Source organism: Salvelinus fontinalis, unplaced genomic scaffold, assembly GCF_029448725.1.
Source record: "Salvelinus fontinalis isolate EN_2023a unplaced genomic scaffold, ASM2944872v1 scaffold_0593, whole genome shotgun sequence".
Lineage (NCBI taxonomy): Eukaryota > Metazoa > Chordata > Actinopteri > Salmoniformes > Salmonidae > Salvelinus > Salvelinus fontinalis.
In genome coordinates, this window is record NW_026600802.1 from 92,099 (window position 1) to 111,354 (window position 19,256).

General features: G+C 40.2%; 1 protein-coding gene across 2 annotated transcripts; it reads left to right on the forward strand.

Moving 5' to 3' along the window:
- The first annotated feature begins 5,964 nt into the window (after nt 1-5,964).
- Nucleotides 5,965-10,847, forward strand: LOC129846591 (ladderlectin-like). Of its 2 annotated transcripts, none has more exons than XM_055914536.1 (6): nt 5,965-6,030; nt 8,766-8,831; nt 8,964-9,064; nt 9,480-9,656; nt 10,381-10,489; nt 10,624-10,847. In XM_055914536.1, exons 2-6 carry the CDS (start codon nt 8,774-8,776, stop codon nt 10,713-10,715), a joined length of 537 nt encoding a protein of 178 aa, XP_055770511.1. In that variant the 5' UTR covers nt 5,965-6,030; nt 8,766-8,773; the 3' UTR covers nt 10,716-10,847. The 2 variants fall into 2 exon arrangements, with proteins under 2 accessions (XP_055770511.1, XP_055770509.1); XM_055914534.1 differs by lacking the exon at nt 5,965-6,030 and adding an exon at nt 7,208-7,268.
- Nucleotides 10,848-19,256: the final 8,409 nt, after the last annotated feature.

Here is a 19,256-nt window from a genome sequence, read left to right on the forward strand (position 1 = left end):
TAACCTGTTCTGGCTGCACGCTGAATATTGAAAAAACTGGAAAATGTGTGCACATTTTCAAACGGCCTCCTAAGAAACTTTTTATTTTCCAATATGCATATATTTACTACTGTTGGATAGATAACAGTCTGTAGTTTCTAAAAAGGTTTGAATTGTTTCTCTAAGTCGAACAGAAATATTTTTACAGCCATTTTCCCAGCCGAATTGAGTTTCCCAAAATGCGATGTGTCTCTTTAAGACCTTCTCTATAAAAGGCCATTTGACTTGGGACAATAGGGACACGTCAGAGGTGTACGTCAGACTGTAATGCGGAAGTGAGAATTGAAAGGGGTCGAATATCTCGTCCCTGGACTGAATAACAGAACTTCTTGTGAGACATGCGCAGTTAAAATAAAAATCCGGGCGCGAAGGATAATTTGATCTCGGCTTCTGGAACAAGGTAGATAACTTTGAATATGATGCCTGACTACGATATTATTTGCTACATGTCACAAAATCATCCTAAAGGTTGTTTTTTCAATATACTTTAATTATATTATTGCAATTTATTCTGGACTTTAGATGTGAAACGACGGAAGAATTTTTTGAAGAAACGCTTTCTGGCGCAGCAATGCTACCGTGCTAGCTAACCAAAGAGGGAAATCTTTCGTTCTGGAACCCAACTAAAGACTCTACTGGACATTGGACCCCGTTACAACATTCTGATGGAGTACCAAGAAAGATAAGACCCAATTTGGGATGCTTTTTCATATATATGTCGAACTGTTGAATGCTAACGCTGCTAACTATGCTAGGCTAGCGCTTGACTAGAATCAATGCTGCCTTATGCTAGCTTATGATGTTAGCTAATATAACGATATATTGTGTTTTCGCTGTAAAACACTTCAAAAATCGGAAATGTTGTCTGTATTCACAAGATATCTGTCTTTCATTAGTTATCCACCATATGTTTTTCTGAAATGTTTTATGAGGTGTAATTAGTAGCCGACGTTGGTGTATGTATTTTCTCTGGCTACTCCCGGCTGGATTCAGACTGTAGCTATGTATTAGCATTTTTGGGTAGCATCAATGTAAAACTGATTTATAGCTAAAATATGCACTTTTTATGAACAAAACATAGATTTATTGTGTAACATGTTATATGACTGTCATCTGAGGTCGTTTTTTCTGGGCTCTTTAGGTTGGTTTTAGTTTATTTCGGTTGGTTGTGCATGCTACTTCAATCATAATTCATACTTCATAATCATAATTCATACGTGTCTGTCCACTTTTGTATTTGGTGGTGAGCTAACATAAATATATGTGGTGTTTTCTCTGTAAAACATTTAAAAAATCGGACATGTTGGCTGGATTGACAAGATGTTTATCTTTCAAATGCTGTATTGGACTTGTTAATGTGTAAAAGTTAAATATTTTTAAAAAATAGATTTTGAATTTCGCGCTCTGCAGCTGTTGTCATTTTCGGTCCGAGGTCGGGCTTGCACCCCAAACAGGTTAAACTCCAACACATCACTATTTTTGCTTCCTACCTTGGATCTCTTTATGCTTTCTTTACAAGATGCTCCACTGATTTCAGAATCATGATCTCTCTTCTTCCTGTTTTTCTGTATCACGATCTCTCTTCTTCCTGTGTCTTTCTGTATCGGGATCTCTCTGCTTCGTGTGTCTTCCTGTATCATGATCTCTCTTCTTCCTGTGTCTTCCTGTATCATGATCTTTATTCTTCCTGTCTTTCAGTATCATGATCTCTCTTCTTCCTGTGTTTTTCCACTACCGACCATTCAGGTCATTAACCCTCATCCTCCAGCTACATTCCATCAGAACTGACAGCCATATTGTTCTCATTCCAGCACAGCTATTGCTAGTGACAATTCAATGTGACAATTCAATTTGTATTACAGTAACGTTTGATGTGCACGCAGGAACAACTTATACACTAAACTTAAAGTCTTTGCAGATTGTTCTGCATGTTGTTTAAGTCTTTGTCTACTTCCTCGCAGATGAAAGGCGATGAAAATACTGTGAAAATACATTGGAAATACTTTGACAGTTGTCTTTACTGTATTATGGGAGCACATTCAATACAAAATAAATACGTGAAGGAGATTAAACTGTTGATTTACTTACTTTATTGTTGGTGTGATATGCTGAACAACTTGACTGCACCAGTTCATTTCTGGGAAATGGAGAAATGAGTAGGACTGTTATGGTGACTGTAACCGCTGGTGTGATGGTAATACAAAACATGAAGGCAGTCAAATTCCACGTGACCATGTAGTAATTAGGCTTCTCCAAGCTCTGATGCTGCTGATGGTCATTCGTAGTCTACCACACTTGCTAACTGCCTGCTACTCAGCACTCTATTGTCCCTCTAATCACTCTGACATCAACTCTGATTGGTGGAAATCAGAATCATGGACATCTGAGCAGGGGGTTGTGGGGTTTAGTCACGTGCACAGGCAAGGCCTTTGTAAATCAAATCAAATTTTATTTGTCACATACACATGGTTAGCAGATGTTAATGCGAGTGTAGCGAAATGCTTGTGCTTCTAGTTCCGACAATGCAGTAATAACCAACAAGTAATCTAACCTAACAATTCCACAACTATTTCCTTATACACACAAGTGTAAAGGAATAAAGAATATGTACATAAAGACATATGAATGAGTGATGGTACAGAACGGCATAGGCAAGATGCAGTAGATGGTATAGAGTACAGTATATACATATGAGATGAGTAATGTAGGGTATGTAAACATTATATTAACTTCTTATGGCTGCAGCCCGAGGCCGCCCACAATATGACAACAGCCAGCTCAAGTGCAGGGCGCGAAATTCAAAAGATATTTTTTTTTAAATATTTAACTTTCACACATTAACAAGTCCAATACAGCAAATGAAAGGTACACATCTTGTGAATCCAGCCAACATGTCCGATTTTTACAATGTTTTACAGCGAAAACAGCACGTATATTTATGTTAGCTCACCACCAAATACAAAAAAGGACAGACATTTTTCACAGCACAGGTAGCATGCACAAAGCCAACCTAACTAACCAAGAACCAACCAAACTAACCAACAAACAACTTCATCAGATGACAGTCTTATAACATGTTATAAAATAAATCTATGTTTTGTTGGAAAAATTTGCATATTTCAGGTATAAATCATAGTTTACATTGCAGCTACAATCAGAAAATTGCACGGAAAGCATCCATAATAATTACAGACACCAACGTCAAATACCTAATTACTCATCATAAAACATTTCTGAAAAATACATAGCGTACAGCAAATGAAAGACAGGCATCTTGTGATTCCAGCCAATATTTCCGATTTATTAAGTGTTTTACAGCGAAAACACAATATAGCGTTATATTAGCTTACCACAATAGCCAGAAGGACAAGCCATTTCCCAGCAAGCAGTAAAAGTTAGCGATCGTAACAAACCAGTAAAAGATAGATAATTTTTGACTAACCTTGATATTCTTCATCAGATGACAGTCCTATAACATCAGGTTATACATACACTTATGCTTTGTTCAAAAATGTGCATATTTAGAGCTGAAATCAGTGGTTATACATGTTGCTATCGTAATAGCTAATACACGATGGTCTCTGTAGTTATTCTAGTCGCTTTGGTGAGAGTTGTGATGGTGGCTACAATGGTAAACTCTGATTTATACCTGAAATATGCACATTTTTCTAACAATACATATTTATTGTATAGCATATGTTATCAGACTGTCATCTGATGAAAGTGTTTCTTGGTTAGTGGCTATTTATATCTTTATTTGGTCGAATTTGTGATAGCTACTGATGGAGTAAAAAAATGGTGGAGTAAAGAAGTGGTGTCTTTTGCTAACGTGGTTAGCTAATAGATTTACATATTGTGTCTTCCCTGGAAAACATTTTAAAAATCAGAAATGATGGCTTGATTCACAAGATGTGTATCTTTCATTTGGACACGTGTACTACACATGCTAGCTAAAGTTGCTCATCTTGCAGGTGCCTTGGTGGAAGAGTGGGGTAACATCTCACAGCAAGAACGGGCAAATCTGGTGCAGTCCATGAGGAGAAGATGCACTGCAGTTCTTAATGCAGCTGATGGCCACAGCAGATACTGACTGTTACTTTTGATTTTGACCCCCCCCCCCCCCCCCCTTTGTTCAGGGACACATTTTTCCATTTCTGTTAGTCACATGTCTGTGGAACTTCTTCAGTTTATGTCTCAGTTGTTGAATCTTGTAATGTTCCTACAAATATTTACACATGTTGAGTTTGCTGAAAATAAACGCATTTGACAGTGAGAGGACATTTCTTTTTTTTGCTGAGTTTATATGTAACATGTTTTTATCTTGTCCATTTCTGGTAGGTTACTGTTGGTGTGTGAACAGTACTGGACAGAAGATCCTGGGTACTAATACGCCACCAAGATCAACTGTCCACTTTGTAGGGAACAGGGTTCTATTTGGGACATACGTCATCCATCTATTCCATTATCCTGTTCTTCCAGAAATACAGAAAGTCACATTGATGACAAGGTTTGGTGAAAGAGAGGCTTGATCCTCACAAAGAAAAGGCACGCTAACTATTCACCCTCTCCCACCTCTCCTCACAAAGGAATGCTGCTGGTCCTAGGGCATATCTCTCTTCCAATACTTTAGCCTTAAGACATGAATCTATTACCTCTTATCTTGCAGACTGTTTTAAATTAAATCAAACAGATATTATGTGGTTTATGGTATGTTTTGCTCAATACTTTTTGCACTGCGATTATGTAAAAACCCACAAACTTCTGCTAAAAATAGCCACCGCTAGCTGAGAATCATTGGGAGTGGTGGGGCAGGCTGTGCCTGTCCTCCTCTCTTTTTGTTGCATTTTCAACGGTGAAAAAAGATGCTGGAAATGAATATCTTGTTAATGCAAAGACCAGGAAACTCTGGAAATAAATACAAGTCGATTATTTCAATTAATGGCTCTGAATGCGCTGTCAGCATGCAGCCAAAAGTTACCAACCACTTTTGGAGCTAACTAGCTAGTGCTCAAATGGAATTCTTATGTCGACAGCCGATGAGAGTTGTGTTCATAACATGGCTAACTTACCTAGCTAACATTACCTAGCTAACAAAACAAGTTAGATTAACAGGATAGATAGCTGGCCTTTAGCAACATTGGGTTGTCAATGAGACAGAGCTCGCTAACCAGCTGAGCCAGAAAACAATATAACAGAAAAATAATTTTGTATTTGAAAGAACTCCAACAGACTCTGCATTTCAGGAATCACAGTAGCAAGTATCTCTGGTGCACTGTTAAAAATATGTAGCCATTTAAACTATTCGTTTTTCAATAAACTCTACCTTTTTTGTAATCCTCTCAATGGATTTCATGTGTTGTAAACATGAGCTCTTCCACGTTGTTGGACTTGACGACGGTTGCTATTCATTGGAGCTCTACGATCAGTTGCCCAACATTCTGGGGCAAAAGGTCAGTTAGACAGACGGCAGAGAATTCAAATGAATTCAACATTCCAGAGTTTATAGTTAAAATGATGCTGCAACTAAAGTCTATCTGGTGACATCACAATGATGACAAGAGGTTTTCCTGCTCATTATTAATCTCCTTCTGAAATGTCATTGTGTTTCCAAGACATTGTAATGCACTTCAGACTACATCTTCATCAGATTCAATTAGGTAGAATTAAGTATCTTCATAACCATATTGTGACCCAATATGCAGCACATGAATGTGTTACAAAAGTTGAACACCTTCACTTTGAATTGACTCCAACTCTGTCAAACAAATAGATGTTGGACAGGTCCAGCAGGTTTTGGGCTGGACAGAATGTATGTGGAGGGTTGAAGGATGAGAGAGAGAGAAAAATAGAGGGAGGGGTCTGACTGGACGGGTCCTTAAATAGGAGTTGAGGGAGAGGTAGAACTCAACTCACAGGCAGGACAGAGAGAGACCCAGTGAAGACCTTTGAAGATCTCTGAAGAAGTGAAGCTACAACTGAAGACTTCAGAAGGTGAGATTTCAACATCTGTTCATCTAATACTGTACCTTTCTATGTCCCAACTGACCTCCTATTCCCTTAGTAGTGAGCTACTTTAGACAAGGGTCCATATTACCTTTGTGGCCCTGAGCTATTCTCTATTTAGTTCACTGTGGGCCCTGGTCCAAAGTAGTGCACTACATAGGGGATAAGAAGCCATTTGGGAAGCATCCATGTTCCTGTGTGCAAGGAGAATCTATTGTAAGTGGTTGAAGAGATGATACCTGGGATCACCAGGACCGAGTTGGGAAAATGCTGCCTTAGCAGTTGCATAAGTTTTGTTGCCCTTTGTTCTCAATTGATTTATTGTTCCAATGTCCGTTGGTCGTGTGAGTACCTGTGCCTTGTTTTGGCTTTCATGCTGCTTGTATTGTGCATAGATGATTACGAGTCTCGTCCCGTGTATTTATTCGAGGTACTCTTCGCTCTTTTGAATGGGTTTCAGCCCTGTGTTTTGTATACGTGTTTGTTTGGTTATAAAAAGAATTGCATGCAGTGGTCATAATACAAGTCAAAATAAAACCCTTTGCTTTTATAATTAAAGGATTGACGCTTTATGGTTACGTGATGACATCACGTACTCCAACAAACAATGATTAATCAGACTCATTTTCCACAACAATTTGAACCCATTTTTGTTCCATTCTTGGACTTCACTGTTCTCCACTCATCTTTCTCACTAACTGTACTCAACCGGCTTTTAACTTCAAATGACACTTTTGCTACCGCCATCTCCACCAACCTCTACACAAAACTCGAGAGGGAGGGGTCTGACTGGATGGGTCCTTAAAAAGGAGAGGACGGAGACGTAGGACTCAATCTCAGCCAAAGGGAGAGTTAGAACTCAACTCACAGGCAGGATTTCAGAAAGGGAGATTTCAACATCTGTTCCTCTAATACTGTATGTGAATGTATCCCGAATAGCCCTCTATTCCCTATGAAGTGCACTACCTTTGACCAGAGACCATAGTGAATATGTTGCCCTGAACAAATGTATTGCACTTGTTTTGAAGCATAATGCTAATTCCACAAATGCCCAATTACCGTCTGGACACGCCCCTCTCCTGCTGACTCACCACACCTGAACTCACTCTGCTAATCACCAATTCCTCTTCCTTTCTTATGGTATATAAGCAGCATGTTTAACCTGGGTTTGTTCAGTGTTTGTGGTGTCCCAGTTTCTTTATTGTTCCTGTTGTTGGTTGGCTAAAGTAAGTTCCTGCTATTGTAACTTTTCTAGGGTTTAAAATTCCTGCGTTGTGACATAATATCCTGTTCATCCTAGCTTGTGTATTGTTATGGTGTCTAATACTGGACTAGCTACCTTTAATATAACTGTAAGAGAAGTGTTACAGCTTGTGAGATGAGACATGGTCCAAAATGTCCCTGCTAGCAGAATGTTTTCATTTATAATCCTGTAGACTGTTCTGCTCGGTTGCCTTTTGCACTGCGTCTCAGTGAATAAAACACTATGAAATGCTGTTTTTACTTTCACCCCCCCCCCCCCTCAAAATCAAACAGCTTAATTCCATGTTGTGCTCAGCTGCCTTGCTAATCCCCCTCACAACATGGGCACCATGATGGACCAGACAGGATGTAGAGGGAACATGGATGTGGAAAGCCAGAACAAAACAATGGCAGCCATATTTTAATTGGTATTGGAAACTAGATTTATTTGTTGCTCAGTGCTGTAAATGTTGACTTATCAGAACCATCTAGAGTATTATGGATTGATCTTCAGAGGTATGACCCATGCTGCTAGCAGGTACCTCATTGAACAACGTCTAGCAAGCTGTTACTATGGAATGTCCTTAGACCTTGCTTCATTTATTAATAGGTCTAATATTGGGCTGTGGTGTAGCTTACTGGTCAGTCGTATGTTAATGTGGTGTATTCCCTCCAGCACCACATCATCATATCACAGCCTTTCCTGATGGTCATTTCACCTTACCTGCTGGTGTTACAAGCCACTAAGCCTTACCTACTGGTGTTACAAGCCACTAAGCCTTACCTGCTGGTGTTACAAGCCACTAAGCCTTACCTGCTGGTGTTACAAGCCACTAAGCCTTACCTGCTGGTGTTACAAGCCACTAAGCCTTACCTGCTGGTGTTACAAGCCACTAAGCCTTACCTACTGGTGTTACAAGCCACTAAGCCTTACCTACTGGTGTTACAAGCCACTAAGCCTTACCTACTGGTGTTACAAGCCACTAAGCCTTACCTACTGGTGTTACAAGCCACTAAGCCTTACCTGCCAGCCTTTTGTAATGTGCTTTTAATATTTGTTCAATAATAAAAGAACCAGAATATAACTTTGTTCAACCATAATGCCTGTATCCTGATAGATTTGGCAATAGGCAAAGCTGCAGCACATTTCTACATTTGGGAACTTGACCTCCATTACTCCTGTCTGAGTGGAGAGAAATACATGCCCAGAAATTCCCGTAGCCCTGCTTAGGGAATAGGTTGGCGTTTAGGAAAGCAGACATATTCCTGTTCTAATCTACTGTCTGTGCAGTTGAATCTGTGATTAGTACTGGAATACATCGGATAATTGGGATGGCTGGGGTACGTGGAGAGGTCAGGGTTACACTGCACTCCCCTACATGCTGAATGGCTGGGGTATGTGGAGAGGTCAGGGTTACACTGCACTCCCCTAAACTGTTCTCACTGAATTGGTTTTGATGGCTTCACTCTGTTTCTCTCAGGAGACTCCATGACCATGCTGACCAGTCTTCTGCTTCTTGGTGCTGCCTTTGCTCTGGGAGATGCAAGTAAGTCTTTTCTTGACACGTTCTGCATGTTTCTTGTTGCAGAGGTGACAGACTGATCTACAAATAAAATTGTAGCTGTGATTTGTACATCTTTCTCCACTAGCCTTTAAAGCCACATGTAACTCCTTACAGATTTAATTCTAGAAGAAGACTTGTGTCCTTCCGGTTGGACCAAATATGGATCAAGCTGCTTAATGTTTGTCAAGACTACAAGGAGCTGGCCTGAAGCAGAGGTATCACCCTTACATCTACTGTGAATTTGAAGGGGAAGTGTAGTTGAAATTAGCTCTGACTCTAAAAGGTGATACTTTCTTAAACAGAAACACATGACTGATGTGAAATACTGAACTTCCCTTTAAGATGGGAATTTTCTATACTTTTAAATATTTAATGTGCAGCCTGTATACTGGAACCCACAGGACATGGCTTAAGACGGAGAGAAACTCGTATCTTTAAGAGAATGTTTTAAAAACGAATTAGTTGGGATGGTCAATATTTGGTTGAGAGTCCAGAAGACAGATTCTCAGCTAGGCTGGCCGACTGACTAATACATGAAATGTCTTTGTTCCCATCTACTGCTTGGCTGTTATTGTAGATAATACTTTTCTTCACTGACTTGCCTAGTTAAATAAATACTTTCTTCTCTAGAGGCACTGTGTGTCCCTTGGTGATCAACTGGTGTCTGTACCCAACGTTGTGGAGTACCTTGGCGCAAACCTGGCATCTGTGCACAGCTCCGAGGAGGATCACTTTCTACAGGCGTTGGTCTTGGAGAAGACTGTTGGTTTCCCTCCTACCTGGATTGGTGGATTTCTTTCTGTTAAGGTGGGACCAGTAAACACAGTGTTATATAGAGCCATTATTGCAAGGAACTCATTGCCATCATCTTGCTCAAGTGAACATCAAATCTTGTTAAAAAAATTATGTCATTTGTAGCATGTTAGCTACTTGTAATTTGTTTATGTAGTTCTGTCTGAGCTGTATGTCATTTGTGTGGACCCCAGGAAGAGTAGCTGCTGCTTTTTAACAGCTACTGTAATGGCTTCCATATAAAATATCAAGAGTGCCCAGGTGATAGGTAGCCTCGCCGTTGAGACCATGGGGCCAATAAAGGCAAGGCTGCTAGTTAGAATCCCAGAGCTCACTGTGTGAAATCTGATGTGCCCTTGAGCAACACCCTGAGCCTAATTGATCCTGTAAGTCATTCTAGATGAATCTACTAAATTACTTCAATGTATTTAACTGTCAACTTCAGTAGGAGGCTTTTATACATTTAAACCGGTTCTAGTTAAGTATAAATTTGATCAAAGTAATATATTCCAGACAGTCTTGTAAACGTGTGTATGGGGTTTCTAGCTTCAAGTTGTAGACCAGTTATGGTCTTTGAAATGCATTGATGATTGCAAATGTGAGGATTAGGCTCATGTTCTTTACACAAGCAACAGTCCCAGTCAGATGGTTTTAAGTTGTGGTAGCTTTAACTGTTTGCAGGTGGAATAGAAAGGACTACATTTAGTTTGTATTCTGAAACCCCACTTTCCCCCCTCAGGACAGGCGGTGGTCCTGGAGCGATGGCTCCGACTTTGATCACCAGAACTGGGCAAAAGGAAGGACCGATGCTCGTGCTAGAGACACTTGTATTCATATCAACTTTGGAGGTACAGTAAGCTGTCATTCACTGATCCAGTCATCAAATTAAACTTATTCTTAGTTCATTTAACTATTTATTCTCATAGACTTTCTTACTGTTGTCTGTGTACAGCTGAGTATTTCGGTTGTGTTTCGTCTTCAGGTCAACACCGCTGGAACAATGCATTATGTGTAATGAGCTTGCCCTCGGTGTGCTCCCTGAGACTCCTGCCTCTTCGCCAGACTATACATTAAAAGCAGCAATGCTATTCCGTAGTTCTGCATCAATACTTCCTGGTAACTCCATACTTTGTTGCTGTTAAATGAAGTCTCATTTACTACACAAATATTGAGGACTTGTTTGCAGCCAATAAAATGTGGACACTATTTTGTCTCATGAGTTATTGAACATGAATGATACGTTTTAGTTAGTACTTTTTCTTACTGGTCACCTGTGGGACTCAAACCCACAACCCTGATGTTGGAAGTGCCAGGCTTGACTGTGCCCCCAGGACATAACTGTCATTGTGCATAATGTTTTGTAAATGTTTACCTGTGAAATGACGCAATATGTTTCAGATACTGAAGGTTGATTTGTAAATGAATATTTGTTAAATTGTGTCTCATATAGAACTGAGAAGGTCATTAAGCATTATGCCTGTCCTTTGTCACCACTCTAAAAATACATGGTTTATATTCACCTAGGCTAATCACCTTTCTAGCTTAAAATGACAACCTACTCCGGATGGCGCTGGGACAACTGTGCGCTGCCCAATAGGACTCAATCCCGGCTGAATGTGCTACAGCCTGGATTTGAACCAGGTACTGTAGCAACTCTTGCACTGAGATGCAGTGCCTTTCACTGCTGTGCCACTAAGGTGCAGGTTCCTGGAGTATCCTTTAGGGTTTCTTCAAGTTGTAACTAGGGGGAATCCCTTGTAAATGATCCTTAAAGCAAAAATTAAATCATGAGGTGAAATGCCAGCGGAGCTTGAAGTCCAATGTTTTATATCTGGGGTGTTGATGTTCTCTATCCGTAGCCAGAATGCTCACCATGCACTGCAACATTGAACAGCTTTCCGGTTATATTCATCAGCGGTGTAGGGAGTTTGAAGTCTGAACCCTGAACATTGTAATTATACAGATGAACAAAACAAGCACACATTTCATACTTTGGTATATGGGGACAACTTTTGCTAATAGCTGTAATACCTTGTCCGTAACGTTGAGTGGTATTAATTGAATAGGTAAAGGAGGTGGATGGTAAATGTGATCTGCATTACATACCACTTGACATGCCTTGTCTGTATACCTGCAGACAAGTGAGCAGTTCTGTCTTCTGCATGCAATACAGCTAACCTTATCTTACCTCATTATCCATTGAATTGGGAATATTTTCTGTTTAAGAATGTAAATAGATGTATGATCAAAATATTGTTTGATACCAAGGGACAAACATCTCCTTGATTTTTTTTCAGGTAATTTCTTATGGCTGAAATCCCACTAACGGGATTGATATGACAACAGCCAGTGGAAGTGCAGGGCACCAAATTCAAACAAATCTCATAATTAAAATTCCTCAAATACATGCATCTCAAGCCATTTTAAAGGTCGTCTTGTTAAGCCCAACAACGTGTCCGATTTCAAATAGGCTTTAAAGCGAAATCACCACAAACGATTGTTAGGTCACTGCAAAATCAGTCAATATTCCAGCCAAAGACAGGAGTCACAAAAAGCAGAAATGGAGAAAATGAATCACTAACCTTTGAATTTCATCAGATGACACTCATAAGACTTCATGTTACACAATACATAAATGTTATGTTCGATTAACCTTTCACGAGCCTCTACCCTGGGTCCGGGAGCACCCCCCCCCCCCCCCCCCACACTGATTAGCATCGCTAGCATAGCGTCACAATTAAATAGTAGCATCTAAATATCATTAAATAACAAGTCCAAGACACCTAATGAAAGATACAGATCATGTGAATAAAGCCACCATTTCAGATTATTAAAATGTTTTACAGGGAAGACAATATTTAAATCAATTAGCTAAACACGTTAGCAAAAGACACCATTTTTCTTTGTCCACCATTTTCTCTCAACACCAGTAGCTATCACCAATTCGGCTAAACTAAGATATTGATAGCCACTAACCAAGAAAAAACCTCAGATGACAGTCTGATAACATATTTATGGTATAGGATAGGTTTTGTTAGAAAAATGTGCATATTTCGGGTATAAATCGTAGTTTGCCATTGCAGCCACCATCACAAATCTCACCAAAGCTCCTAGAATTACTACAGAGAGCAACTTGTATTACCAATTTACTCATCATAAAACATTTCTTAAAAATACACAGCACATAGCAATGGAAAGACACAGAACTTGTGAATTCAGACATTTCAGATTTTCTAAGTGTTTTACGGCGAAAACACAATAAATCGTTATATTAGCATACCACATATGCAAACGTTACCCAAGCACTGATTCAAGCCAAAGAGAGCGATATCGTTATTGCCAAAATATATAAATTTTTTCACTAACCTTCTCAGAATTCTTCAGATGACACTCCTGTAACATCATATTACAACATACATATAGAGTTTGTTCGAAAATGTGCATATTTAGCCGCCAAAATCATGGTTAGACAATGACAAAAGTAGCCCAGCTGGTCAGAAAATGTCGTGCACCATATTAGACAGTGATCTAGTCTTATACATAAATACTCATGAACTTGACTAAAAAATACAGGGTGGACAGCGATTGATAGACAATTTAATTCTTAATACAATCACGGAATTAAATTTTTTAAATTATCCTTACTTTTCAATACAGGTTGCGCCAAGCGAAGCTATAGCAAACAAAATGGTGGCATAAGCGTTTAAAAAAAATTCGACAAACACGATTTATCATCATAAATTGTTCTTACTATGAGCTGTTCTCCCATCAGAATCTTGGACAATGAATCCTTTCTTGGGTCTAATCTTATTTTGGTCGAAAGATGTCCACTTGTCCGTCGAAATGCCCACTAACGTACGACCGGGACCCCGAAACGTGCCCGGAGCTTCAAAGTCTATTACAAAGCAAAGCATATTACTGGCTAAACCAAGGCTTGGAAAAAGGCCAGTCAGATATCCTTCTTGCGTTGAGCGCAGAGTCCAAAAGAACGGTACTTCCGGTATTTTGTCATTTATAGAGGCCATGATTGCGCAATCGACTCCATTCAAATTGTCACCACTTACTGACATCTAGAGGAAGGCGTGGGCAGTGTTTGTATCCTTATAGGATCTACAGTGGCTTTAAAACTGATCTGGAACCAGAGGCCAAGAGTTCTGAAAACTCACTCACTGGGAGGAAAAGTGCTGTAGAATGAGTTCTGTTCCACTCAGAGACATAATTCAAACGGCTATAGAAACTAGAGTGTTTTCTATCCAATAATAACAATAATTTGCATATTGTACGAGCAAGAATTGAGTACTAGGCAGTTTAATCTGTAGAGAAAATTATGCTAATGTGAAACAGCACCCCCTATAGTTGCAAGAATTAAAGTTAATATTTATTTACAATAACCTCTTTACATTGGCACTATGTTCAGAAATGCTTCCAAAATATCCAGAGAAATTGCAGAGCCACGTCAAATAACATAACTCATCAACTTTGATGAAAGATACATGTTTTACACAGAATTAAAGTTACACTTGTTCTTATAGCAACCGCTGTGTCAGATTTCAAAAAGCTTTCCGGCAAAACACAACATTCAACAATCAGAAAACGGCTTTCAGCCATAAAAGCAAGCCATACAGTTACCTGCCAAATTATGCAGTCAACAAAACTCATAAAAAGCATTATAAATCTGAACTTACCTTTGCTGATCTTCGTCGGAATGCACTCCCAGGACTCCCACTTCCATAAATGTTCGTTTTGTTCGGGAATGCCCAAATAGTTCCGTAACAGTCTGAAACATGTCAAACGATGTATTGAATCAATCTTTAGAATGTTTTTAGCATCTTGAATAACTTTCCAACCGGAGAATTACATGGACTTCAGATCAGCGATGGAACAGAGCTCCCTCTCATGTGAACGTGCATGGTTAGAGAATGGTCAGGTCATGGGAGACCTGACTAATTCCCCTCTCATGTGGCCCCCCTTTACAGTAGAGGCATCAGACAAAGTTATACAGACTGTTGACATATCTCGCTGTGATATCAATAGAGTCTTGGTTGAAAATCGACCAGCCTCATAATTCCCACTTCCTGTTTGGATTTTTTCTCAGGTTTTTGCCTGCCATATGTGTTTGGTTATACTCACAGACATCATTCAAACAGTTTTAGAAACTTCAGAGTGTTTTCTATCCGATATGAATAATAATATGCATATATTAGCAACTAGGACTGAGGAGCAGGCAGTTTAATATGGGCACCTCTGTGCACCTCTCCTCCAAGCTACTCAATACTGCCCCTTCAGCCATAAGAAGTTAAGCACCTGCTACTGTCCTTCAAATCGAAATGTTTGTTGGGCAGGTAGGTTCCTGCTAGAACCCCGACCAGCTAAGGAGGTTCCTTGATGAACCCCACCTTCTATGGGGTTATTGGAAGAACCTTTTGGGGGCCATTTTCAGGGCCAAGAACTGAATGGTTTTAAAGAACATAACTTTAGAACTCCGGTTGAACCCCACATTTTTAGAGCGTACTTGGACTAGGATTCAGAAGTTACTCTCACATCTGAGCTATCTTTGTTGCAGGTGCATGGTTACAGTTGAGTAAGATGAAGAACACTGTTCTTGCTAGTCTCACTGCTCTAAAGCTGTACGTATTGGCCTAAAAGCCTTCGTCAGAGCTTTCAGTGTTCACAACCTGACCACACCATCAAAAGACAATATGGCGGTTGTTTTGCTGTACACACAAGCCTCACAAGACTCGTCTGAAGGCATGATGCAGCTTACACCAAATCCTGACTGCCATCCACATGACGCAACAGGAACCGGGATTCATCGGGCCAGGCGATGTTTTCCACTCAATTGTCCAGCTTGCATGTTACCTGCCATTCTCTTTCGACCTTTCATCAACGAGCTGTTTTCGCCCTAAAGACCTGCCACTGACTGGATGTTTTGTCACACCATTCCCCTTGCTGACAAGTGTATAAAATCGAGCACACAGCCATGCAATCTCCATAGACAAACAATGGCAGTAGTATTTTCTTACAGGTGAGCTCAGTGTCCTTCAATGTGGCACCGTCATAGGAAGCCACCTTTTCAACAAGTCAGTTTGTAAAAAGTCTGCCAGGAGAACGCCATCTGCCCGAATGCATAGTGCCAACTAAAGTTTGGTGGAGGAATAATGGTCTGGTGTTGTTGTCCATGTTTCGGGCCCCTTAGTTCTAGTGAAGGAAAATGGTAACGCTACAGCGTAGTGTGGGGTTTTTATAAGGTTTTTGACATGCTTAACTAACTATTCTTATGCATTAAAGTTTGAATTGCTGACTCTTGCTACTCTTACCAGTGCTCAGGGCCTAACCATGAACAATCAGCCTGAAATGTGTGTGTGTTAGAGCGCTGTACTGTATGAAATATGTGTGTGTATGCAACAAATGTATCAGTAGTGTGGGCGCTGTACTATGTGACCGAGACTGTGCTAATCTTAGAGAGACACAGGAGGGGGGTGAATCAGGAGACTGCTGAATAGACAATAACAGATAAACTATACACACGGAAAACATATGTGAGGTTCTGAGTTATGCACTATAACCCAATACTATAACAAACGTGATTAGCAACTATATCATATGTGATTGAATATTGTATTGTATGTGATTGAATACTATAACAAATGTGATTTGATATTGACAAACTGTTGGGCGCCTGGATGTCTGTATGTGTGTGCTGGAAGTAACAGTTAGCTCAGATAAGAAGCTGGGAAGCTGTAGTTAGCCTTGAGCGAGAACAGAGGACAATGCATACAGGTGCAGATATCTCAGACAATGTTATAAAACTGTCTGACCTCAGTCTCTGGGGTGAAGGAGGGTAATCTACATAGCAACAGCGTTGGGACATCATATGCGCTAAGGGGCCAGGACTGGCTTAAGGCGCCAACATCAACGATAGGCTGGGTGAGTCTAAACCACGCCCAGTCTCTACTCTGACAGGCCGGCTCGGAAGCGGGTACAATCTCTGTCACGAGTATAAAATACTATCTTTGTCGGAAACAAATCAGTTGTTGTTGTTGAAGTAGAAGATGTAGCTGTTGTAGTTCCTTGTCCCACCTTGCGGGGTGGTGCAGTGACCCGGTATATACGAAAAATGTATTTGTCATTTATTAACTTTTGAATTAAACAATTATTTTAACCAAGTTCAGGTGTTCCTATCTCAGTTGAACTTTCGCAACCCTAACAGTACCATGACATTGTAGATGATTCTGTGCTTCCAACTTTGTCGCATCAGTTGGGGAAGGCCTCTTGTTTCAGCATGACAATCCCCCCCATGCAGGTTTATACAGAAATGGTTTATTGAGATTGGTGTGGAAGAACTTGACTGGCCTGCACAGATCCCTGACCTCAACCCCATTGAATACTTTTGGGATGAATTTGAACACCAACTGTGAGCCAGGGTGAATCGCCTAAAATCAGTGCCCGTCGGCTCTTATGCTCGTGGCTGAATGGAAGCAGGTCCCCGCAGCAATGTTCCAACATCTAGTGCAAAGCCTTCCCAGAAGAGAGTGGAGGCTGTTATAGCAAAAGGGGACCAACTGTCACACCCTGGCCTTAGTTATCTTTGTTTTCATTATTATTTTAGGTAGGTCAGGGTGTGACATGGGGAAGTTTGTGTGTTTTTGTATTGTCTAGGGTGTTGTATGGTTTAGGGGGTTAAATAGAGTAGATGGGTTAGTGTTCAGTGTAGGTGTCTAGGAAAGTCTATGGTTGCCTGAATTGGTTCTCAATCAGAGACAGCTTGTTATTGTTGTCTCTGATTGGGAGCCATATTTAAGGCAGCTATAGGCTTTAGCTTTTTGTGGGTAATTGTCTATGTCTATGTGGAACGTAAGTAGTTTGTGTGTGCACTTGCTTTTGTAGCTTCACGGTCGTTTGTTGTTTTGTTAGTTTGTATAAGTGTTTCGTGTTCCGTCTTCTTATAATAAAAAAAGATGTATTCATATCATGCTGCGCCTTGGTCCAATCTCTCATATCAAGACGATCGTGACACCAACTCCATGATTTTGGAATGAGATGAGATGTAACGAAACCAGGAGATATGAATCATCTTTCATCAAGTCATCCTACAAGTTCTAATACAACATTTACTCATGTAAAGATGAAGAGCATGTACTTTATTTTACAGGAGGATATAATGCATGAAGCAAACAGAATGATTTAGTGAAATGTAAAGCTGTAGACTCAGTAAAGGGGTCTTTCATCCCTCTGTGGCCTGGAACAATTCTTCAGCCTCAGAGCAGCATGGTTCTGATTGTGGACTCTGCTGAACTCCTGTATATATACTGGAATGACATTTCGATGTCGACGGAGGACCAAAGCTGCCATAATTAAAATTAATATGAAGAATCCCACACAAAGGAAATACTGACAGATTTCATTCCACAGTCCAAGTCCTGCAATCAGAGTTAGGATGCTAATATTTTGTCAACTCTTTCAGTTGCATTCTGTGGGTGTCACCGAGTAGGCTGATGCCACATTTCATGGACCCAAGAGGCATAAAAAGGCCTTGCCTGTGCACGTGACTAAACCCCACAACCCCCTGCTCAGCTGTCCAGCTTTCTGATTTCCACCAATCAGTGTTGATGTCAGAGTGATTAGAGGGACAATAGAGTGCTTAATACCAGGCAGTTAGCAAGTGTGGTAGACTACTAATGACCATCACCAGCATCAGAGCTTGGAGAAGCCTAACCACTACATTGTCACGTTCTCAATTCTCAATCACGTTCTCAATTCTCAATTCGTTCTCAACACGTTCTCAACGAAATTCTTGCTCGTACAATATGCATATTATTATTACTATTGGATAGAAAACACTCTCTAGTTTCTAAAACCGTTTGAATTATATCTGTGAGTAAAACAGAACTCAAGTTGGAGCAAACTTCCTGTGAGGAAGTGAGAAATCTGAAATCAGGCAGGCTGTTCTGGGGTCAGTTTATTAATTTGAATGTCTTCTATTGGTCGAGATGCACTGCATACGCCTCCCCCTAGATGTCAGCAAATAGTGAGAATTGGAATGGAGTTGCTAGGCAGATCTGAGGCCATATAAATGGGCTTGGAATGTGGGGTGCACTCTTTTCAGCATTCGCCATGACGCAAGACAGACCTCAGGATGGCGTTCTGAAAAGCTCCCGTTATAGGCCTTAGATATATCCGGCTCTGATTTTATTCGATATAGGTGTTAAAGACATCATGTTATTTTAAACCGAGTTATATCAGTTTATATCAGTATATTGCGATTTTCGGATATTTCTTTGTGCTGCGTTAGTGACTTGGGCACGCCTGGGCCACATGGCTAATATTTACTGCTAATTCCAAAGTTGAAGGCGACAATCTACAACCGAGCAACGATTCTTTTGGACAAAGGACAACTTGCCCAAGATTTTGATGAAAGCTCATCAAAAAGTAAGAACTATTTATGATGTTAATTCGTTGTTCTGTTGAAAAATGTAAAACTCCTATTCCGCCATTAACTTCTTGCCACTAGGAGGGTGCTATTTCGACATAGTACAAATTCGTTTCCAAATTAAACTGCCTCGTACTCAATTCTTGCTCATGCAATATGCATATTATTATTACTATTGGATAGAA